Here is a 25,222-nt window from a genome sequence, read left to right as displayed (position 1 = left end):
CTGAGTCCCTGCATGGATTGTTCCCTGTGCAATCAGTCTCCTCTCTGCAGAGCACAGCTGAGCAATTCCTAATTGACATGGGGGTGTACAGGACAGAGAGAGAGCACATGCTGGAGAGTGACATCCCAGTAAAACCCAAACTCTCCTCCTAGAGCCACGATATTCCAGGTGGAGGCTAGGGGAACAAAACCAAGTCAGGAAGCAAATCCCAGGACTTAGGGTGACCAGATGTCCCGATTTTATAGAGACAGTCCTGATTTTCGGGGTCTTTTTCTCATATAGGCTCCTATTATCCCCTATCCCCATTTTTCACACCTGCTGTCTGGTCACCCTACCAGGACTGCCCCCAAAAGCTGCAAAGTGGAACAAGACAAAACAAACTGTTTTTAATCTTTTATTTACAGTAAGTAACAGGGAAGTAAAAGGAGCAGAGAAGGAGCTTTAATAATGACAGTGAATGGCAAGGAGATCCCCAGCTCCTAGAACAGTTTCCTTAATGGCACAAAAATAGCACCAATGTCCAGGAATTAATACAGGGAATTAATGAGTTACAGTCTCACTTTCAGTAACAGGTCATAAATCTCTCTGTCCCACTCATGTTCCCTTTCCTTCTCCCTTTTCCTTCACACCACCCTTTTCCTCTCTGCATTTTTCTAGCCCTCACTTCCCACCCCTGTTTATTTTTCTGTGTCTCTCCCACTCTTCTCTCCTCCCTCCCACAGATCTTCCCCTTTGGCATCTCCATTCCCCACTTTCCCGATTTTATCCCTTCCCCTCTTCTGAACCCCTGTCAGGGATATTTCCCATCACTCTTTTCATTTCTGTTTTCCAACATTTCTCCAGGACTCTCCTTTTATTCTTGTTTTATTTTCATTCACATTTTTCTTCTTGCTTCTTCTAATTCCCTCTGGTTAAACCTGCCCTGTCCCTGCCTCCCCCAGGGCTGCCAACCTCAGGAGTTTTAGCATATCATGAGACTGACCAAAAATGATTTAAAAAAAACATTATATAATGGTTTTTGGTCTCTCTGCTCCCCCGCCCATCCCGTCTGTGTGACAATTACAAATTTGCCAGCTCTCCAGGACAGTGACTTGTGCCTCTTTGGCAGGAGCTCTGGCTGGGAGACCCCAATGAGAGATTTGTACAAAACGTTCCCTGCTGCTGCAGAGCTTCCAGCTTCTCCCCAACCCCCCAAACCCTGATTGATTCATGCGGTGTCCCTGCCACCCCCACATCTGCCTGTCCCCAGCCCGGCTGTTAGTGTTACCCCCCTGCCCAACCCCCACCTCTACCCCTCAGGACCCCTCTGCCCCTCCTGCAGCTCCAGGGCTTCTTCCCCCCTCCCAGCCCTGGGGCTGCAGGGAGGGAGGAGGTGGAGTATCCAGGGGCCATAGAGATGGGGAGATGGGGACTGAGCAGATGGGAGGCCTCCAGGGTCACAGAGACTGGATGACTAACTAAAGAAGCCCATTTTTTCATTCCTTTCCCTCCAATCACCCTAATTTATTCAATGACACTGTTTGAGCCTGGATGGTCAGAGCCCTATCGGACCATAGCGGAGAGAGACAAAAAGGCTCCAAAATCCTTGAAGCAATGAAGCTTCTCTACCCCCATCATTCCCTGCTCTATATGTTTTGATAGTCCAGAGACTCCACAGAGCCTACATGGCCATAGATACCACAGGGTAGAAAGTCTGTAGGAAAATAGGAATCCTCCAGAGTCAGAGAGACTGGTGGGTGTCTGAGGCTAGAGAGTCTGATTTCAGGGTCCCCAGTGGGATACCCCCCACTGGTGTCTCATGGACACAGGCTGAGCAGGGATCCTGGCCCCACCCCCAGCCAGGGTCGGATTCTCTCCCCAGGGATGGAGCCTGGCGGGAAAGTGAAGATCGGGGCCTCGGCACCAGCATCAATAAATGTCACCTGCCCCCGGCCACAGTCCAGACAAACCCAGATCCTGCTGGGGGCCCGGCTCAGGGGCAGGGGGGTTGCAGGCAAGGTGAGAGGGGATAAAATAACCAAAAAAATGGATTGAGTGTAACACAGTCACAATGATTTAAGGCAACCTGGATACAGAGAAAATGGAAAACTATGAACAGGATACATTATTGGCAAAACAAAACAAGACCCTGCAGCACTCAACTTAATTGCATTTCTCTGTTTCTAGGTAACTTTCAATAACGGACTTGATCAGATGCAGCATTCAGAACAACATTTCACGGAATACCCCCGGCATCAATCAAAAGCTGTCTCCTGATCAAGGGAAACCAACCAATGTGCAAATCAAATATTTTTTAGCTAAAACTACATCCCACAATAGGCAAACGTTGTTAAAAGTGGACCTATTGCAGATACAATGGGTCTGGTCATGGTGCTCAACCAACCCAATCACAGTTTTCAATCCGTTTGCCAAGGCCTTTGAGAAAAGTTTATAGTTGGATCAACACAGGAACACAGATCTCCAATCCTTTCCCTCCCCAAGGTACCCCTTCTTAAGCAAAAGGGTGAGAATTGCTCGACAACAACTAAGTGGTAATATCGTCTCCCTGATGTTCTCCTGAAAAACCTGGAGCAAGTCAGTCCCCAAAAGGGTCCAAAAGGCCTTGCAAAACTCAACAGGCAAACCATCATTACCAGGTGTCTTCCCTGGATCATTTAGGGCATGTGACACTGTATGGATTCTGGGGGACATTTGAGCATATTATGAATAATTAAATGCTTGTCAGCTGGACCCCAAACAGATGGCTGCTTGTGCATTTGATGGAGCTGCAAAATTCTCTGGAAGACATGGTGGAGTACAAGCTTTGCTCAGAGAAAAGTTTAACACTAATCTCTCTTATGCACACTGCAGAGGCCATCTACGCGACGAGCACTAGTACGAGCTGCAGACTCCTCAAAATACATTTAAAAAGCTATAAATTTAATGTCTTCATTATATTCTTTTTTCAGCAAGAGTCCAAAAAGACTGAATATCTTGGAAAATATAGAAGATACACTGGGACTGAAGTTCAAATTAGTCCAACCTGGGAAAACCTGCTGGCTTTCTCATAAGCAATCCTTGGCTGTTGTCTTAAAATTACTCCAGCCGTTATTACTGGCTTTGGAAAGTATCTACCGAGATGGGATGGATCTAAGTAGTGAGGCTGGTCGGTTACTTTTGCTACTACGTTCAGAGAGGACTATTGCCATTCTCTCTCTCGTAAGTCTACTGTTGAGACCACTTGGGTCATTAAACAATGCCATCCAGGCATCTGCTACAACAGTAGTAGATCTTTGTCGAGCAATAGAAGCTACATTTGGATCGGAGAGCTATCCATTGAAAGAGCACTGGAAGAAGCAAAGACTTCAGTACAGAAGTTGACGAATGAAGGCATTTATACTGAATCCTTAAGTGAAGAGGACAAGAAGCGTTTGTTAAGGCAACTGAAAAAGTACACAGACTACACAAATCTACAAGAGCAACTTCTAGATTCTACTCAACCTCTACGTAGCTTTTTATATCTGTCCTATAAAACACTGGCAGTTGAGTGGAGTGAGAGACTACCAGCCATGGGGCTGCCATGGGATCAGGACAGAATAGAGAACTTGAACACAGAATGGAATATCATACAACGAATGAATGAAGATTTGACGTCAAACTTCTTTTTTATCATCACTAGTGGCTCGACCTGATCTTTGTGCTGTGTTTCCTGGGCTGAAAGAAGTAGGAATTCACCTCTTGCTACTCCCAGTCACAGCAGCTACAGCTGAGTGTTCTTTTTCATCATTGAATAGAATTGTGTGTTCTGAAAGAAATCGCCTTCTGCCTGATCATGTGAATGAACTAATGAGCATCTCAATTGACGGAATGGAAGTTCCGGACACATGAGAAGCCACCAAAGATGAACGCATTGCATTCAAGAAGTTCATGAACAGAGTTGTGCAAAATTATAACAAGAAACCAAGAAGGATGTAGATCAGAGGTGGGCAAACTACGGCCCGCGGGCCACATACAGCCTGCAGGACCATCCTCCCGGCCCCTGAGCTCCCTGCCAGAGAGGCTAGCCCCGGCTCCTCCCCCGCTGTTCCTGCTCCCCCGCAGCCACACTGCCGCATGGGCAGCGCTCTGGGTAGGGCAGAGCAGCAGCGTGTCTAGCTCTGGCCGGTCGGCACAGCTGCCAGACGTGCTGCTCTGAGAAGCATGGTAAGGGGGCTGGGGGGTTGGATAAGGGGCAGCAGGTCCCGGGGGGCAGTCAGGGGACAGGGGGCGGTTGGATGGGGTGGAGATTCGGGGGAGCGAGGGGGGGCAGTTCCGATGAAGTGAGCTGTAGCTCACAAAAGCTTATGCTCAAATAAATGTATTAGTCTCTAAGGTGCCACAAGTACTCCTGTTCTTTTTGCAGATACAGACGAACACGGCTGCTACTCTGAAACCTGTATTCTTAGAGGTACCAGGACCAGGGCTGGCCCCACATCAAATGACGCCTCAAGCGAGGAGCATCTTTGACACCCCCCCTCCATTTGTTAAACCTTTGAATACTTTATTTTTTAATCACATTTGTAGCTCATTTCATGACTTTGATGCACGATTTCTCTCTCTCACATAAGACGATGCATTTGCAGACTAGGATCTGTAAATCTTACAGAAACTTCTGAGTTTTAAGAATACCGGAAATGTACTAACATCAAGAAATTGAACTGCGCACCAACACCGGGTGAACAAGTATTAACCAGTGTGACAGCAGGCGACAGACTTAGAACGTTCACAGGGCCACATTTAGGGGCATTTTACTTCAAACATTCTATTTTCCCTTTTATCGCTACCAACAAAAACAGCACCCTGAGCCTGGCACCCCCCAAGCCTGGCACCCCAGGCAGTCCCCTGTCCCTAAATCCGGCCCTGACCAGGACACAAAAGAAAAGTCATTCAAAGAGAAAAAATATTTTACATCTGGCCCCTCAGTTCTGCTGCCCCTGGCAGTAGCGTGCTCTGCCTGGAGAGTAGGATTAGGCCTGGTAAACTAGGGAAAGTGGAGGATATTTTAAGTGGCTGGGAACCTGATCCCAATCCTGCTGACGTCAATGGAAAGAACCCCACTGATTTCAATGGGATTTGGATCAGCACCTCAGGGCCTTGCCAGCTTTCGGTGCTCAGGTTTGCAGTGTGGGAATCCCGTTATCACCTGAGGACTAGTTGGCAGTTCCTGCAGATTGTCACCTCCTGTTTCCTTATCTGTGCTCTTCAAACAGGATTCTGTGACCCGAGCGCTGGGATCTGCTCTGGCTCCCAGTATATTTCTGGTGCAATTCAAGGTGTTTGGTTTTTGACACATGAAGCACTGAATGGTTTAGGACCAGGCGACCACCTCTCTCCTCATGTGATACAAGGGTGGCGGAGAGCAGCTGGGATGCTCAGTCTTACAGTCTCACTGGTTTTAGTGGGAGAAGAATGGTGGTGGGAAGCTTTCAGTGAAGGATCTTCAGCGCTGTAACACCCCATTGGTCTGGTACATCTACAGTCCATTCTCTGTCGGAAGGGAATGGATGGAAGAGGATGTAATTGAGATAAGGTGTGCTGGGGAGTTATTAGTCCTGAAGGCTTAGGGAGGCAGGAAGGTGTTTATAAAACAAACCAAACAAAACCAGCCAACCAACCAAACTGCTCTTGGTCCCTTCACCTTTGTATTTACAACTAAAGAGAGAGTGATGGGCTCTTTTTATAAATATAAAACCTAATCATTTTAATGGTTTAGGTTTGTATTACTCCGCAGTAAAAGAGTGTCCATCCAATGAGCTGGGCCCTCTTGGCAATCTTTACAAAAGACATGGAGGAACAAGCAGACTGCAAATTACCCCAAGGTCAGATCATGTAGTCCAGCAACAACAGAAACACAGCTAAAAAACAACAAGTAAGGGCCTGCTTCTGCTCTGTGCTTACATTTACACACTGGGATTACTTCCCTTGACTTCAATGGGACTGCTCGCAGTGCATAAAGTTCAGCTCATTTGTAAGGCACTGGAGGCCTGGGGCCTGAAGAAAAACCTATAGGAAGCAACAGAGGCCGTGAGGATTCCTACCTGGTTCCAACATCTGAACATAAACAGTTATAAAACAAATAATAAAACCAGGCAGAGAGGAGATGAATCCAGAGCTGTGGCAGAACCAGAGAACCTTCATCTTCATTGAAATGTCATCCAGACAACAGGAAGAGTAAAAAGAACACAACAACAGTATAACTTAATGAGTAGGCTGCAGTGATTAGGACAAGCTGGATATTAGAGTTTGAGGAACAGAAGATTGCAAAGGACACATTAAATAAAAATAGGGATAAATGCATTGGTATGTGAACTCGTTTGCATATTATGCAGTGACAGCAGTCGTCCCATAGTCTGCGCAAAAAAGAGCAGATCAGTGTAAAATCATATTAATGTCCCATGATCCGGGAAAAAAAAGAGAGAGAGAATGAACTCCCCTAAATATGAATTAAGAGAATTAAGGGCAGGATTTTGAAAATCACCGAGTACTGGCCTAATTGTGCCCCACTGAAGTTAACGGGAAAAGCTGAAATGACTAACAGGGGCAGCAAGGTTAGACCAATACTGAGGGGTTTTAATAATCTGACCCTTTAAAATAGTAGGTGTCAGGATATTTCCTTCTGGTCATTAGAATGACAGCTTTAGAATATTTTCTTCACAACTGTCCCATAACGCCCCCTCTCTCTCAGACACAGATTTTTCTGTTCCCATCATGGGAAACAATTAGCGAATGTAATAGCTAAAGTTGAATACACTGAACATAAAAAACATAGTAGGTGGGAAATATATAGGAACAGAACACGTTATGATAGTTTGTTTTTATTGCCAAGGCATGTAGGCACCAGTCACTGATCAGGACCCCTTTGAGCGAGGTACTGTACAAAACATGTAACAAAATCCAGATCTCTGCTCATGGAGGAGATCCCCTCACTCATGGATCTCTATTGTTCCACACGCACAAAAAAATACATGTGGGTTTTTTTTAAAGTTGCCTTTTGGTATCTGAGATTTTAGGTCACACTCAGGTCATATTCTCTAGCTTTTTTCTGCAATCACAAGGGCTAGAAACTTTCTTTAAACATTAAAACTGAAATTCTCTCATAATCACAGGACAAGAACAGCTGGGGTTTTACGGAAAATATCAAATATTTCAAGACTCAAGATAAAATTATGAGAGAATTGACACCACTTGAATATATTTCAATATATTTCATTAAACAATAAATGAAAAAATGGCATTCAGAACAATGCAGAAATAACCACAAAAGCTTTCTTGTGATTGATTTAAAAAAAATTTCAAAATGAATGTTATTTCAAGTAGATTTCAAACAAGTTCAAACTAAAAGGAATGAAAAGATTTTTTATTACTGTTATGTTTCTCATGCATCATTTCTTTTAAAAAATGAGAGTGAGGGCGAGAAAATGGGAAAGTCCCGAAACCCACTCCCCCAAAATCAAAGTGTTTGTGTCCATTCATTTTTTCCCCAAATTATTTCAAGCTGTTTTTTTTTTAAATGGAAAGTTCAAACATTTCAAGTCAATCAAACAAAAATCACGCAATTTTTGGGGTGAATAAAAAAAATTCCCCTTTTTTTAATCGTGCCCAGAGATACCCTCATGAATTCTCCCCGCTGACAGCTTTTCACACAGGGAATAACCTGTCTCACAGTTTGTAACATGGGCCTTTCTTGCCATTATGCCATCAAATCTTCCCTAAACACAGGACCATAAAATCACCCCTGCTAGCCACCCTTCTACATCTCTGTAGCCACAAAAGATAGGAGGCAACATTAAGTTATCACAGGATAACAATGCAGTGTGTACAAACTGATCACTCTGGTTGTTGTGGATCCCTTGACATGCATACAGAAGACCAATACCAAGCTACAAGTGGAGACATCCCCTCATTCTCTAATTGCATTAAAGATTCTGGTCCAGATTCAGTCATTAAGTCCATCCCTATTCAGCACATTTCAAAGGGTGCTTCACTTTAGGCACATACTTTATTCATTTTGAGATCAGTGGGAATTACGAAATTTGTTTCCATTGATTCTGGGCAAAACTGGACTTTTTTCCCTTTAAAATATCAGAAGCAAAAGGACTCAGCCCCACAGACAGCTCGAAAACTACTGACAACAAGCAGGCCAGGAAACTTTACTGATTGCTGCTGAGTTTGCAGCGCCACGTTTCTTCCTCTACTCTAAATACAGGACGTTCCTTTGTTACAAATCTCCCTTTAACTTCACTAAAAACTGGATTGGGCCCAGGATTCTTGGGTGAAACACAGTAACAGAGGAAACGAATGACCTAATGAATGTACTGTAAAAATCCGGCAGGGCTAGGAAACCGATCTGAAAGGGAGTTGGAGGGCATGTCTTTCTCAACGTACACATGCGGTACCTTTTCCATAAAGAGCAAAACAGATTCTCACGGGACTCTCAAGTCTTTGTGTTATTAACAATCTGTCCCAGACAGAGCCCTGACTGTGATCAAGTCAAGCAGCCAGAGTTCACCTACCGGATTGATCCTCCGGAGACGGGTCATGGCGCGTAGGGGGCGGTCTGTCCTTCTGAAAGCCTCAGGCTTTGTCAAGATAGTCCCCTCAAACTATAAGTTATTTCATTTCATCAAGATGCCCGGCTACTTCTGGGTATCAAATAGCTGCCGTTTGATCACAGCCTTTTCTAGCAAGTTTAAAAAAAAATCCTGTCGTTCCACAGGGATAACCGTACTGTCCTCTGGCAGCATTTACCGATGTCTATGTTAGTCTGTATTCGCAAAAAGAAAAGGAGGACTTGTGGCACCTTAGAGACTAACCAATTTATTTCCGACTCGGAAATGGCGGTAAGTGCAACCCCAGGTGGAATCTGAGAATCTCCTCTTAAAGAAACAAAAAGAAAAGGAGGACTTGTGGCACCTTAGAGACTAACCAATTTATTTGAGCTTATGCTCAAATAAATTGGTTAGTCTCTAAGGTGCCACAAGTCCTCCTTTTCTTTTTGCGAATACAGACTAACAGGGCTGCTACTCTGAAACCTGTCTTAAAGAAACAGCCACGTGGCTGCTGAGGTAGAACTGGTCGGACCGGAAGAGTCAAAGTTTCTGGGGCTCCAAATGACCTGAATACAGGAGTGATTCTGAAGAGACTTGCTCTTGCTTTTGGGTGAACTGTAGTAAATGCCACAAATAATCATCACCTTGTACATTATGTCACCAGAATAAATATTTCCCTGTGGACAGTTAGGAATAATATGAACAATACCTTTGCAGTGCGAAACTGGGGTAGAGGGTGAACCTCATTCTTTATGACTGTAACATCAGAAGATTGAAGCCCTGACTCTCCGTACGGACAAGACTCAATCTGAGGCCGAAAAGAGAAGTTAGAGAAGAGAATAGCATTAAGGAATCCTGAGTTCTGACCGGACACCAAACAACGTTCTGTCCCGGAATAAGTGATCGGTTGGAAATACTAATTGTGACACTGCACCCCGCATTCTTCATAGAAATGTTATTATTATACGATTATGGTGTAACTAAAATATGTTTTATGCAACATGGGTCATGTAAGATGTCGTTGGAAAGGTACGGACTATGGATACTGAATATGATTATCCTGTTTGTACCCATGTATCAATTCTGTATCTAAAGCTAGAGATATTGACTATGTAGCAATCACAACTGTGTTTGCACCTGGGGAACACGGACTAGACAGTATGCACTCAACCTGGATGGGCCATTAGAAAGGACAATAGAGCTGTAAAGATACTAATCTCCCTGCTTCCTGAGAAGTTTCCTGGGAGGCTCCTTTGACACTGCAAGGTCAGGTGATCCTGTTACGTGGCACTGGCCACCATCTTAACCTGGTACTTTCCCACTGGGATGGGTGTGGGTCAGACTAGGAGACAAAGGATTCCCGCCATATGCAGAAGCTATATAGGGGAGAAAGTGACATCATCAAGGATTCTTCTGTCTCCTTGCCCTAAGAAACACTTGGAAACACCTGAGAAACAAGGACTGAATGAGGTAGAAGGGCTGGACCCAGGCTAAAGGGATTTCTAGCCTGTGAATGAAACATCTGAGAACCCAAGCTGTGAAGCTAATGCATCTTGTGCCTTTTGAGTCTGCCAACCTGCTTGCATCATCACATTGGGTGAGAATCTGCTGTTTATAACCAATCTCTTTAGGGTATTAAGCTTAGTTTGTGGGGTGGATTTTTTTTGTTTATTTGCTAAGTAATCTGATTTGATCTAAACAAAAGATTAACACATGCATTTAGGCATAAACTTTCATGGACTGGAACCCACTTTGTCAGATACATGAAGTGGAAACTTTAGTTTATACAGGCAGGTATATATATGCATGCAAAGATGGGTGTGTTACATTACTATGCAGAGGACCAGTGCTAACAAGGTCAATTCAATCAAAGTGGATGTGGCCTACTCCTAATAGTTGATGAGAAGGTGTGAATATCAAAAGGGAAAATTACTTCTTGTAGTGAGCTAGCCACTCCCAGTCTCTATTCAAACCCAGGCTGATAGTGTTATATTTGCATATGAATTCATAAGGGGGGGAAAAGGAGCTGTGCATCTCTCCCCACACATTGAGGGAGGGGGCGAATTTCATGAGCTTACGCTGTGTAGCTCCCTATACAGCACAAGACAATATAACTTTGGGTTCATACTCCAGAAGGGTTTTGTGCACTTGAGTGCTGGGCAACTCTCTGAGCAGAGGCTCCCCCCACAGCGCTGATGGCAGTCTCTGTGTGATTCTACAGCTGGGTGTGGCCCTACCTGTGTGTGTGCTGCGGAAGGCTGGCGGGCCTGGCTCAGCGGGATCCCAGTACCTGAGATGGCAGCCCAGAAGTGGGGTTCAACCCATCATACTAATATTTACTAAACCACATCACAGACATAATACCTCTAAATAAAGAGTATTGACAGTTACACACAGGTAGGGTTGCCAACTCTAGGGTACAGATGTGGGGACCTGCATGAAAGACCCCCTAAGCTTATTCTTACCAGCTTAGGTTAAAAACTTCCCCAAGGTACAAACTTTGCCTTGTCCTTGAACCATATGCTGCCACCACCAAGCATGTTAAACAAAGAACAGGGAAAGAGCCCACTTGGAGATGTCTTCCCCCAAAATATCCCCACAAGCCCTACACCCCCTTTCCTGGGGAAGGCTTGATAAAAATCCTCACCAATTTGCATAGGTGAACACAGACCCAAATCCTTGGATCTTAAGAAGAATGAAAAAGCAATCAGGTTCTTAAAAGAAGAATTTTAATTAAAGAAAAGGTAAAAGAATCACCTCTGTAAAATCAGGATGGTAAATACCTTACAGGGTAATCAGATTCAAAACATAGAGAATCCCTCTAGGCAAAACCTTAAGTTACAAAAAGATACAAAAACAGGAATATACATTCCATCCAGCACAGCTTATTTTACCAACCATTAAACAAAAGGAAATCTAATGCATTTCTAGCTAGATTACTTACTAACTAACAGTTGTAAGGTTGCATTTCTGATCTGTTCCCTGCAAAAGCATCACACAGACAGACAAACCCTTTGTCCCCCCCCTCCTCCAGATTTGAAAGTATCTTGTCTCCTCATTGGTCATTTTGGTCAGGTGCCAGTGGCACATTAGGGGTTTGTGGGGTCCTGGGCCAGAGCAAGTGGGGGCCTCTCCCCACCCCTTTTTTCCTGCAGTCTCCCTCCCCTCTCCCCCATGCTCCCCCACAGGAGCGCAGGGCAGATGAGTGGATCAGGGCATGGGAGCGCCCATTTTTCCAGAGGCCCCGCAATTGGCTGTGGCCCCTGGCACAGGCCCCATTGGTCCAGTGACTAATGTGCCACCCCCTCTGTGTAGGGTTGCCAACTTTCCCAGAACCGACGCCATTTTGCATCAACGGCATTCAGTCCGTCCGGTCTGGGAGAGTTGGCAACCCTACTTGTGTGTAACTGTCAACACTCTTTATTTAGAGGTATTATGTCTGTGATATGGTTTAGTAAATATTAGTGTGATGGGTTGGACCCCACTTCTGGGCTGCCACCTCAGGTACTGGGATTCCACTGAGCTAGGCCTGCCAGCCTTCCCCAGCACGCACACAGGTAGGGCCACACCCAGCTGTAGAATCACACAGAGACTGCCATCAGCGCTGTGGGGGGAGCCTCTGCTCAGGGAGTTGCCCAGCACTCAAGTGCACGAAACCCTTCTGGAGCATGAACCCAAAGTTATATTGTCTTGCGCTGTATAGGGAGCTACACAGCGTAAGCTCATGAAATTCGCCTCCTCCCTCAATGTGTGGGGAGATATGCAAAGCCCCTTGCCCCCCCTTATGAATTCATATGCAAACTTTACACTATCAGACTGGGTGTGAATAGAGACTGGGCGTGGCTAGCTCACTACAAATAGTAATTTCCCCTCTTTTGGTATTCACATCAACTATTAGGTGGGACCACATTCACACTGATTGAACTGACCTTGTTAGCACTGGTCCTCTGCACAGTGATGTAACACACCCATCTTTGCAGGTGTATATATACCTGCCTGTGACGTTATTGACTTGAACTGGGACCATATAGAACACTGTTGCAACCAAGGTCCTGTAGTGGCACCAAATCTTGTATAAAGGGGGTCAAATAAGGTGTCTAAGACGAGGTTATGGTTTACTGGTTATGATTATGCTATCTGTTTGCATATATCATTTTTGTATTTAAAGATATAAATATTGGCTCTGTACTGTCTGTATTTCAAACTTATGCTATGCTTCTGGGTGACACCCCAGACAAGTTGGTGTCAGCTCTGCCTAGCCTGCTTGATGGCCCATTAAGGACCATGAGCTATACAATTGACCCACTGAGAGAAGGCAGACACGCCTTGTGACTCAGCAAGGCATGCAGGGACCTGCCTATGGACAGAACTCTGAGGTTTTTCCATGCCAGGTGATGGACAGCTTGTCTTGAGGACAAAGAAAGAAAGACCACATGGCAAGAGAGTATAAAAAGCTGCTGTAGCTCCTCCATCTTGTCGTCAATCCTGCTTCTTATCTCTGGAGGGACTTTGCTACACTGAAGCTTTGAACCAAGGACTGAAGGACCCATCCCAGCTGTGGATGTTCTCCAGAGACTTGATTTGAACCTGCGATTTATTCTATCACTGCTGCAAGCCTGAACCAACACTTTGCCATTACTGTATGTCATTGATTCCATTTAACCAATTCTAGCTCTCATATATATCCTTTTCCTTTTTATGAATAAACTTTTAGATTCTAAAGGATTGGCAACTGCGTGATTTGTGGGTAAGATCTGATTTGTATATTGACCTGGGTCTGGGGCTTGGTCCTTTGGGATCGAAAGAACCTTTTTTCTTTTACTGGGGTATTGGTTTTCATAACCATTTGTCCCCATAACGAGTGGCACTGGTGGTGATACCGGGAAACTGGAGTGTCTAAGGGAATTGCTTGTGTGACTTGTGGTTAGCCAGTGGGGTAAAACCAAAGTCTTCTCTGTTTGGCTGGTTTGATTTGTGTTGGTGTGCACAGAAACCCCAGCCTTGGGCTGTAACTGACCTGCTTTAAGCAATTCGTCCTGAACTGGCACTCTCAGTTGGGTCTCACCAGAACTAGCATCGTCACACTGCCAAACTAAAGTTTCCACTTCATGCATCTGATAAAATGGGTTCCAGCCTACCAAAGCTTATGCCCAAATACATGTGTTAGTCTTTAAGATGCCACAGGACTCCTCGTTGTTTAGATCAAAGCTGATTACTTAGCAAACAAACAAACAAACAAAAAGCCCCACAATCTAAGTTTAATATACTAAAGAGGTTGGTGAAAAACAGCAGATCGTCATCTTAAGTGATGATGCAAACAGGTTGGCAGATTCACAAGGCACAAGCTGCATTAGCTTCACAGTTTGGGTTTCCCAGGTGTTTCATTCACAGGCTAGAAATCCTTCTAACCTGCATTCAGCCCTTCTCCCCAGTTCAGTCCTTGTTTCTCAGGTGTTTCTAAGTGTTTCTTTGGGCACAGAGACCGAGAAGAATCATTGATGGTGTCACTCCTTCCCCTATATAGCTTCTGCATATGGCGGGAATCCTTTGTCTCCTAGTCTGACCCACACCCATCCCAGTGGGAAAGTACCAGGTTAAGATGGTGGCCAGTGCCAGGTAACAGGATCACCTGACCTTGCAGTGTCAAAGGAGCCTCCCAGGAAACTTCTCAGGAAGCAGGGAGATTAGTATCTTTACAGCTCTATTGTCCTTTCTAATGGCCCATCCAGGTTGAGTGCATACTGTCTAGTCCGTGTTCCCCAGGTGCAAACACAGTTGTGATTGCTACATAGTCAATATCTCTAGCTTTAGATACAGAATTGATACATGGGTACAAACAGGATAATCATATTCAGTATCCATAGTCCGTACCTTTCCAACGACATCTTACATGACCCATGTTGCATAAAACATATTTTAGTTACACCATAATCGTATAATAATAACATTTCTATGAAGAATGCGGGGTGCAGTGTCACAATTAGTATTTCCAACCGATCACTTATTCCGGGACAGAACGTTGTTTGGTGTCCGGTCAGAACTCAGGATTCCTTAATGCTATTCTCTTCTCTAACTTCTCTTTTCGGCCTCAGACTGAGTCTTGTCCGTACGGAGAGTCAGGGTTCAATCTTCTGATGTTACAGTCATAAAAGATGAGGTTCACCCTCTATTCCAGTGTAGCACTGCAAAGATATTGTTCATATTATTCCTAACTGTCCACAGGGGAATATTTATTCTGGTGACATAATGTAACAGGTGATGATTATTTGTGGCATTTACTACAGTTCACCCAAAAGCAAGAGCCAGTCTCTTCAGAATCACTCCTGTATTCAGGTCATTTGGAGCCCCAGAAACTTTGACTCTTCCGGGCCGGCCAGTTCTCCCTCAGCAGCCACGTGGCTGTTTCTTTAAGAGGAGATTCTCAGACTCCGCCCGGGGTTGCAATTGCCGCCATTTCCGAGTCCCTCTGGTACTTTCACTTTCACACTCGGTAAATGCTGCCAGAGGACGGTACGTTTATCCCTGTGGAACGACAGGATTTTTTTTAAAACTTGCTAGAAAAGGCGGTGATCAAACGGCAGCTATTTGATACCCAGAAGTAGCCGGGCATCTTGATGAAATGAAATAACTTATAGTTTGAGGACTATCTCGACAAAGGCTGAGGCTTTCGGAAGGACAGACCGCCCCCTACGCGCCATGACCCGTCTCCGGAGGATCCATCCGGTAGGTGAACTCTGGCTGCTTGACTTGATCACAGTCAGGGCTCTGTCCGGGGCAGATTGTTAATAACACAAAGACTTGAGAGTCCCGTGAGAATCTGTTTTGCTCTGTATGGAAACGGTACCGCATGTGTACGTTGAGAACGACATGCCCTCCGAGTCCATTTCAGATCGGTTTCCTAGCCCGGCCGGATTCTTACAGTACATTCACTAGGTCATTCCTTTCCTCTGTTCCTGTGTTTCACCCAAGGATCCTGGGCCCAATCCAGTTTTCAGTGACGTTAAAGGGAGATTTGTAACAAAGGAACTTCCTGTATTTAGAATACAGGAAGAAACATGGCGCTGCAAACTCAGCAGCAATCAGTAAAGTTTCCTGGTCTGCTTGTTGTCAGTAGTTTTCGACCTGACTGTGGGGCTGAGTCCTTTTGCTTCTGATACTTTAAAGAAAAAAACGTCCAGTTTTGTCCAGAATCAATGGAAACAAATTACTTTATTCATTTTGAGATCAGTGGGAATTAAGCATGTGCCTAAAGTGAAGCACCCTTTGAAATGTAGTGCTGAATAGGGATGGACTTAATGACTGAATCTGGGCCAGAATCTTTAATGCAATTAGACAATGAGGGGATGTCACCACTTGTAGCTTGGTATTGGTCTTCTGTATGCATGTCAAGGGATCCACAACAACCAGAGTGATCAGTTTGTACACATTGCATTGTTATCCTGTGATAACTTAATGTTGCCTCCTATCTTTGTGGCCACAGAGCTGTAGAAGGGTGGCTAGCAGGGGTGATTTTATGGTCCTGGGTTTAGGGAAGATTTGATGGCATAATGGCAAGAAAGGCCCATGTTACAAACTGTGAGACAGGTTATTCCCTGTGTGAAAAGCCGTCAGTGGGGAGAATTCATGAGGGTATCTCTGGGCACGATTAAAAAAAAGGGGGATTATTTTTCATCAAAAAAATGGTGTGATTTTTGTTTGATTGACTTGAAATGTTTATGGAACTTTCCATTTAAAAAAAAACCAGCTTGAAATAATTTGGAAAAAAAATGAATGGACACAAACACTTTGATTTTGGGGGAGTGGGTTTCGGGACTTTCCCATTTTCTCGCCCTCACTCTCATTTTTTAAAGAAATGATGCATGAGAAACATAATAGTAATAATAAAAAATCTTTTCATTCCTTTTAGTTTGAACTTGTTTGAAATCTACTTGAAATAACATTCATTTTGAAATTTTTTTTAAAATCAATCACAAGAAAGTTTTTGTGGTTATTTCTGCATTGTTCTGAATGCCATGTTTTTCATTTATTGTTTAATGAAATATATTGAAATATATTCAAATGGTGTCAATTCTCTCATAATTTTATCTTGAGTCTTGAAATATTTGATATTTTCCTTAAAACCCCAGCTGTTCTTGTCCTGTGATTATGAGAGAATTTCAGTTTTAATGTTTAAAGAAAGTTTCTAGTCCTTGTGATTGCAGAAAAAAGCTAGAGAATGTGACCTAAAATCTCAGATACCAAAAGGCAACTTTAAAAAAAACCCACATGTATTTTTTTTGTGCGTGTGGAACAATAGAGATCCATGAGTGAGGGGATCTCCTCCATGAGCAGAGATCTGGATTTTGTTACATGTTTTGTACAGTGCCTTGCTCAAAGGGGTCCTGATCAGTGACTGGTGCCTACATGCCTTGGCAATAAAAACAAACTATCATAATGTTCTGTTCCTATATATTTCCCACCTACTATGTTTTTTATGTTCAGTGTATTCAACTTTAGCTATTACATTCGCTAATTGTTTCCCATGATGGGAACAGAAAAATCTGTGTCTGAGAGAGAGGGGGCGTTATGGGACAGTTGTGAAGAAAATATTCTAAAGCTGTCATTCTAATCACCAGAAGGAAATATCCTGACACCTACTATTTTAGGGTCAGATTATTAAAACCTCTCAGTATTGGTCTAACCTTGCTGCCCCTGTTAGTCATTTCAGCTTTTCCCGTTAACTTCAGTGGGGCACAATTAGGCCAGTACTCGGTGATTTTCAAAATCCTGCCCTTAATTCTCTTAATTCATATTCAGGGGAGTTCATTCTCTCTCTCTTTTTTTTTCCCGGGTCATGGGACATTAATATGATTTTACACTGATCTGCTCTTTTTTGCGCAGACTATGGGATGACTGCTGTCACTGCATAATATGCAAACGAGTTCACATACCAATGCATTTATCCCTATTTTTATTTAATGTGTCCTTTGCAATCTTCTGTTCCTCAAACTCTAATATCCAGCTTGTCCTAATCACTGCAGCCGACTCATTAAGTTATACTGTTGTTGTGTTCTTTTTACTCTTCCTGTTGTCTGGATGACATTTCAATGAAGATGAAGGTTCTCTGGTTCTGCCACAGCTCTGGATTCATCTCCTCTCTGCCTGGTTTTATTATTTGTTTTATAACTGTTTATGTTCAGAAGTTGGAACCGGGTAGGAATCCTCACGGCCTCTGCTGCTTCCTGTAGCTTTTTGTTTAGGCCCCAGGCCTGCAGTGCCTTACAAATGGGCTGAACTTTATGCACTGCGAGCAGTCCCATTGAAGTCAAGGGAAGTAATCCCAGTGTGTAAATGTAAGCACAGAGCAGGAGCGGGCCCTTACTTGTTGTTTTTTAGCTGTGTTTCTGTTGTTGCTGGACTATTTGATCTGACTTTGGGGTAATTTGCAGTCTGCTTGTTCATCCATGTCTTTTGTAAAGATTGCCAAGAGGGCCCAGCTCATTGGATGGATGCTCTTTTACTGCGGAGTAATACAAACCTAAACCATTAAAATGATTAGGTTTTATATTTATAAAAAGAGCCCATCACTCTCTCTTTAGTTGCAAATACAAAGGTGAAGGGACCAAGAGCAGGTTGGTTGGTTTTGTTTGGTTTGTTTTAAAAACACCTTCCTGCCTCCCTAAGCCTTCAGGACTAATAACTCCCCAGCACACCTTATCTCAATTACATCCTCTTCCATCCATTCCCTTCCCGACAGAGAATGGACTGTAGATGTACCAGACCAATGGGGTGTTACAGCGCTGAAGATCCTTCACTGAAAGCTTCCCACCACCATTCTTCTCCCACTAAAACCAGTGAGACTGTAAGACTGAGCATCCCAGCTGCGCTCTGCCACCCTTGTATCACATCAGGAGAGAGGTGGTCGCCTGGTCCTAAACCATTCAGTGCTTCATGTGTCAAAAACCAAACACCTTGAATTGCACTAGAAATATCCTGGGAGCCAGAGCAGATCCCAGCGCTAGGGTCCCAGAATCCTGTTTGAAGAGCACAGATAAGGAAACAGGAGGTGACAGCCTGCAGGAACTGCCAGCTAGTCCTCAGGTGATAACGGGATTCCCACACTGCAAACCTGAGCACCGAAAGCTGGCAAGGCCCTGAGGTGCTGATCCAAATCCCATTGAAATCACTGGGATTCTTTCCATTGACGTCAGCAGGATTGGGATCAGGTTCCCAGCCACTTAAAATATCCTCCACTTTCCCTAGTTTACCAGGCCTAATCCTACTCTCCAGGCAGAGCACGCTACTGCCAGGGGCAGCAGAACTGAGGGGGCAGATGTAAAATATTTTTTCTCTTTGAATGACTTTTCTTTTGTGTCCTGGTCAGGGCCGGATTTAGGGACAGGGGACTGCCTGGGGTGCCAGGCTTGGGGGGTGCCGGGCTCAGGGTGCTGTTTTTGTTGGTAGCAATAAAAGGGAAATAGAATGTTTGAAGTAAAATGCCCCTAATTGTGGCCCTGTTAACGTTCTAAGTCTGTCGCCTGCTGTCACACTGGTTAATACTTGTCCACCCGGTGTTGGTGCGCAGTTCAATTTCTTGATGTTAGTACATTTCCGTTATTCTTAAAACTAAGATGTTTCTATCAGATTTACAGATCCTAGTCTGCAAATGCATCATCTTATGTGAGAGAGAGAAATCGTGCATCAAAGTCATGAAATGAGCTACAAATGTGATTAAAAAATAAAGTATTCAAAGGTTTAACAAATGGAGGGGGGGTGTGTCAAAGATGTTCCTCACCTGAGGCGTCATTTGCTGTGGGGCCAGCCCTGGTCCTGGTACCTCTAAGAATACAGGTTTCAGAGTAGCAGCCGTGTTCGTCTGTATCCGCAAAAAGAACAGGAGGACTTGTGGCAGCTTCGAGACTAACCAATTTATTTGAGCATAAGCTTTCGTGAGCTGCAGCTCACTTCATCGGAACCGCCCCCCTGTCCCCTGACTGCCCCCAGGGACCTCCGGCCCCTTATCCAACCCCCCAGCCCTCTTACTATGCTGCTCAGAGCAGCGTGTCTGGCAGCTGTGCTGCCCGGCCAGAGCTAGACACGCTGCCGCTCTGCCCTGCAGGAGTGCGTAGCCCTGCCGCCCAGAGCACTGCCCGTGTGGCTGCGGGGGAGCGGGAAAAGCGGGGGAGGGGCCGGGGACTAGACTCCCTGGCAGGGAGCTCAGGGGCCAGGCGGACGGTCCCGCAGGCTGTATGTGGCCCGCGGGCCGTAGTTTCCCCACCTCTGTCTTTTGAAGAGTCTGCAGTTCGTACTAGTGCTCGTAGCGTAGATGGCCTCTGCAGTGTGTATAGGAGAGGCTAGGGTTACACTTTTCTCTGAGCAAAGCTTGTAGTCCACCATGTCTTCCAGAGAAGTTTGCAGCTCCATCAAATGCACAAGCAGCCCTCTGTTTGGGGTCCAACTGACAAGCATTTAATTATTCATAATATGCTCAAACGTCCCTCAGAATCCATACAGTGTCACATGCCCTAAATGCTCCAGGGAAGATACCTGGTAATGATGGTTTGCCTGTTGAGTTTGGGACTGACTTTTTGGGACTGACTTGCTCCAGGTTTTTCAGGAGAACGTCAGGGAGATGATATTACCACTTTGTTCTTGAGCAATTCTCACCCTTTTGCTTAAGAAGGGTGTCATAAATATAAAGCGAAGGGTAAACCCCTTTTAAAATCCCTCCTGGCCAGAGGAAAAATCCTCTCACCTGTAAAGGGTTAAGAAGCTAAAGGTAACCTCGCTGGCAGCTGACCAAAATGACCAATGAGGAGACAAGATACTTTCAAAAGCTGGGAGGAGGGAGAGAAACAAAGGGTCTGTGTCTGTCTGTATGCTGCTTTTGCCGGGGATAGACCAGGAATGGAGTCTTAGAACTTTTAGTAAGTAATCTAGCTAGGTATGTGTTAGACTATGATTTCTTTAAATGGCTGAGAAAAGAATTGTGCTGAATAGAATGACTATTTCTGTCTGTGTGTCTTTTTTGTAACTTAAGGTTTTGCCTAGAGGGATTCTCTATGTTTTAAATCTAATTACCCTGTAAGGTATCTACCATCCTGATTTTACAGGGGTGATTCCTTTACTTCTGTTTACTTCTATTTCTATTAAAAGTCTTCTTGTAAGAAAACTGAATGCTTTTTCATTGTTCTCAGATCCAAGGGTTTGGGTCTGTGGTCACCTATGCAAATTTGTGAGGATTTTTACCAAACCTTTCCCAGGAAGTGGGGTGCAAGGGTTGGGAGGATTTTGGGGGGAAAGACGTGTCCAAACTACGTTTCCCAGTAAACCCAGTTAGAGTTTGGTGGTGGCAGTGGATATTCCAAGGACAAAGGATCAAATTAATTTGTACCTTGGGGAAGTTTTAACCTAAGCTGGTAAAAGTAAGCTTAGGAGGTTTTCATGCAGGTCCCCACATCTGTACCCTAGAGTTCAGAGTGGGGGAGGAACCTTGACAAAGGGGTATCTTGGAGAGGGAAAGGATTGGAGATCTGTGTCCCTGCGGTGCTCCAACTATAAACTTTTCTCAAAGGCCTTGGCAAACAGACTGAAAACTGTGATTGGGTTTGTTGTGCGCCATGACCAGACCCATTGTATCTTCCATAGGTCCACTTTTAACAACCTTTGCCTATTGTGGGTTGTAGTTTTGGCTAAAATATATTTGATTTGCACATTGGTTGGTGTCCCTTGATCAGGAGACAGCTTTTGATCAATGCCGGGAGTATTCCATGAAACGTCGGACTTGATCAGATGCAGCATTCAGAAGGTTATTGAAAGTTACCTAGAAACAGAGAAATGCAATAAGTTGAGTGGCTGCAGGGTCTTGTTTTGTTTTGCCAATAATGTATCCTGTTCATAATTTTCCATTTTCTCTGTATCCAGGTTGCCTTAAATCATCGTGACTGTGTTACACTCAATGCATTTTTTTGTTATTTTATCCCCCTCTCCTGTCATCTAGATCACGTTACACTGAGATGAAAGGTCTTTCAATCTGCCACAGCTCCACAGCCAGCTCCTCCCTACCTGGTTTCATCATTTTCTTCATTACATTTTGTGTTCACAAGCTGGAATCAGGTAGGAATGTCCGTGACTTCTGCTGCTGCTTACAGGATTTATTCATTTGTATGATTTCTACAATTATGATGGGTTCCCTGAACCACTGAACCTGACCCTTCTGCCAGCCTGGGCACCCCCTTGGGAAAAATTAGCAGATGCTCCACACCCACTGGCAGCCAAGCTCCCCCTGCCTCGCCGCCTCCCCTCTTCCCATTCTGAGCATGCCATGTCCCCGCTCCTCCCCTCCCTCCCAGTGCTTCTCCCACTGCCTAACAGCTGTTTGGTGGCGCTTTCCATCAGGGAGGGGGAGGAGCAGGGATGCAGTGCGCTCAGGGGAGGAGGTGGAGAAGAGGCAGGGCAGAGGCGGGGACTTGGGGGAAGGGTGGAATGTGGGGGGGGAGGGGGCGGGGCTAGGGTGGGAAAAGGTGGGGTGCACGGGGAATTTGTGGAAGGCTGTGGAATTGGGGTTGGGCGAGGGCAGTTCAGGGGGGGCTGTGGGAGGGGGAGTCGAGCACCCACAGGGCAGAGGAGAAGTCTGCACTTATGCAGGGACCTCCATTGGCCCTCCTCCTCACAGGCATCCCATAAACTTACAGGAAAACAAATCCATCGACAGCCCATTGTTTCTTGCTTAAGAGTCATCAGGTTCCTGAAGTACCCTTAATGGCCCTCACTTGGCATAACCACATTAGTAACAGTAACATCAGTTTACACTTCATATTTCTAACTTCAGACATAGAAATGAGACATGCATACAGATAGGATGAACACATTCAGCAGATTATATCCATTCCAAGGGTATGTCACGTAACTGGAAATGCTTTTTCAAAATTTGTCATGTCGTATTCATAAGCGTATTTCCATAAAGAATATGGAGTGCAATGTAACACTATTTAACTACATTATACAAAACTGAACAAAAATCAGCACAAAGTCCCAAGCGTATCAACATCAGTAAAAAAATAAATGAATTCTTATGAGCTGGGCGAAATCTTGTTTTGGATTGAGTTGACCTTGTTCAAATTGGTGTGTGAATGCACCCTTTCACTGAACATAGCTGTAAAAGAGAGTAAAGTGGCCACACCTAAAACAAGGCTAAATAGAGTCTGCGGAGAGGCTAGGGCTATGTCCACACTACAGACCATAGAGCGGCACAGCTGTACCACTGCAGCTGCGCAACTGTAAAGTCTCATGTAGCTGCTCTATGCATAATTAAACCACCCTTAACGAGCAGCGGAGGAGACATTCTCTTGCTGACACAGTGCTGTCCACACCAGCGCTTTTATCGGTGAAGTTTATGTCGGTCAGGGGGGTGACCTGCCCGACAAAAGTTTGACCCACAAATGTGCTAGTGTAGACCACACCTAGCACTGTGGATGTGTTGGGTGTGGGGAGGAGGTGGCAAAGACAGGGAGGAGGTTTTCCACTGGGTATTGTGACCCGGTGAGCACGGGAGTGTGAGATTTGAGAGAGCGAACACACAGAACTGACAGCAGACAAGAACAGAGAGAGAGAGGCGGAGACAAAAAAAAAAAGCAAAGAAGTCAAGCAGGAGCTGTGACCACAGTGCAATGCTGGGAAAAGCGACAGAGAGAACTTTTGAGTCTGTTGGCTAGGAAGGCTTGGGGCTGGAAGCTACAAAACTGCTCCTTTCGCTTTTGGTTCCTCCTGCATTTGGAGAAGCAGGACTTGGTACGTTCCTTGTAAATAAAAAAGATTGCAGCAAAGAGAATACCAGGCTCTATCAATTTTCTACTTCCAACAGGCCCCAAAACTGGACTGGCTGCTGAGGTTGAAAAGGGGTAACAATACAGTAAAATGTCTCCCCGGGCCTTCAGGATTCACAACTACACCTCATCCATCCAGTTTCTTAATATGGCCCTCCTTGAGTGTCCTCCTCAACATGCTCGTTTTCTTCTCAAAACCCTCATCAGCTTGGACTGTGCAGGCGCAGATTGCATAGAAACCAGAGGGCAAAGGAGTTCTAGTATTTAAGACTCTTCATTGAAGGTCTCCTGGCCACCTGTCTGTCCCCCATTTTAAAACTGAGGGGAGAGGCGGGGGGGGGGGGGGGGGGGGGAGTATTAGCTCAAACATCCCAGCTGACTTCACAGAGCTCATGAGCAAAATACTCCCTGTGAGCTGCAAGTCATGCAAATGGCTGACTGTAGGAAACCTTCTCTTCTTTCTCTCTATTGATGCCAGTCGAGCAGTCTCGGAGTGAAGCAGGGGCTCTGTGGAAAGGCCAGTAATGACGTCATATAACAGAAGACTGTATCGGACACAAAAGGAGGCAGAAATGAAGTAGCACAGTCTGGCATCTCCTAATATTTAAGTGCTTTGTTTGGCAACCTTAGCTCCTGATTGAGTAAAGCAGGGATTCTCAAACGAGTGGTCATGACCCCTTGGGAGTTGCGAGGTTATTACATGGGGGTCACGTGCTGTCAATCTCCACCCCGAAGCCCTACTTTGCCTCCAGCATTTATAATAGTATTTGTTTAAAAGTTGTGTTTTTAATTTATAAGGGAGGTCACACTCAGGCTTGCTGTGTGAAATGGGTCACCAGTACAAAAGTGTGAGAACCACTGGAGTAAAGCATATAAGCTTATGCTTAAAGTTAAACACATGCTTAAGTTTCCTTCCTAAAGAAAGATTCTTTCCTGAATGGTACCCTAATAATGTTCTTTAACTTAGTTTATATGTTTTCTAACATTCAAAAAACTTAAAAACTGTTTCAAACAGAAAGCAATGATTTGAAATGTTTGCAAATGCAAATTAATTCTGCCTGGAGCTGCTTGTAAGGGTAATGGCAGAAAGTATTTCAGCTGCCATTAAAACGAATATAAATTATGGTTATCCAAATGCATTGTTTGTTGTAAAATTCATATATAAATTCAGGACACATCCTAGCCAATGACCGAGCACTGCAATAGAGACATAGGAAATACACACAAAGAGATTCCAATTTATGAGTGTCATTGATTAAAAGGGAATATGATGTACATTTACTTTATTTGTTTTATCTTCTTTGTGCGTTTGGCAGCTCGGTTCACAGTGATTGGACCTGATCACCCTGTCACTGCCATTGTGGGTGAGGACATTGTGTTACCCTGTCACCTGTTCCCCAGGATGAGCGCAGAGAACATGGAGGTGAGATGGTTCCGATCTGAGTTCACTTCAGTTGTGCACCTGTATCAGCATGGGAAGGATGAGTATGGGCAGCAGATGCCAGAATATCATGAAAGGACGGAGCTTTTGAAAGCCGGCATCATGGTTGGAAATGTTGCCTTGGGGATTGTGAATGTCAGACCCTCTGATGAAGGACAGTACCACTGTTTTGTTCAAGATGGTATCTTTAATGAAGAAGCTGTATTGGAACTGAAGGTAGAAGGTCAGTAAAATGTGTCTGTAAAAGTCCACAAAAGTACTTAGGCACCTAACTCCCCATGTCAGACACCGAAGTCCAAAATTCAGGTGCCCACGAAATCCTCCAATTAGTCATTAAATGAGATCCTAAATTAGTCATTGGACCAGAGAGAGAGAGTGAGAATAATCTGGAGGCCAATGATCAGGGCTCT

The 25,222-nt window shown here is 44.7% G+C and overlaps 3 protein-coding genes across 21 annotated transcripts in view; 2 read left to right on the top strand and 1 right to left on the bottom strand.

Annotated features, from left to right (window-relative positions):
- The window catches only part of LOC102936186 (butyrophilin-like protein 2), a 1,677,894-nt gene that overhangs the window by 121,331 nt on the left and 1,531,341 nt on the right, over nt 1-25,222 (top strand).
- The window catches only part of LOC114020220 (butyrophilin subfamily 1 member A1), a 1,361,724-nt gene that overhangs the window by 29,406 nt on the left and 1,307,096 nt on the right, over nt 1-25,222 (bottom strand).
- Nucleotides 14,986-25,222, top strand: part of LOC119567716 (butyrophilin subfamily 3 member A3-like) — a 122,107-nt gene continuing 111,870 nt past the window's right edge. For 18 of the 19 annotated variants that reach the window (XM_043528205.1, XM_043528200.1, XM_043528202.1 and 15 more), the window contains exons 1-3: nt 17,647-17,759; nt 21,547-21,662; nt 24,688-25,035. In XM_043528205.1, coding sequence (XP_043384140.1) covers nt 21,563-21,662; nt 24,688-25,035 — 448 coding nt within the window. In that variant the 5' untranslated portion in view covers nt 17,647-17,759; nt 21,547-21,562. Of the gene's footprint in view, nt 15,291-17,646; nt 17,760-21,546; nt 21,663-24,687; nt 25,036-25,222 lie in introns of those variants that run through there. The other variant, XM_043528195.1, reaches the window with a different exon arrangement.

The sequence above is a fragment of the Chelonia mydas genome, chromosome 14 (assembly GCF_015237465.2).
Source record: "Chelonia mydas isolate rCheMyd1 chromosome 14, rCheMyd1.pri.v2, whole genome shotgun sequence".
Classification (NCBI taxonomy): Eukaryota; Metazoa; Chordata; order Testudines; family Cheloniidae; genus Chelonia; species Chelonia mydas.
Note: the sequence above shows the minus strand (reverse complement) of the source record. Positions and strands in the feature narration are given on the sequence as shown.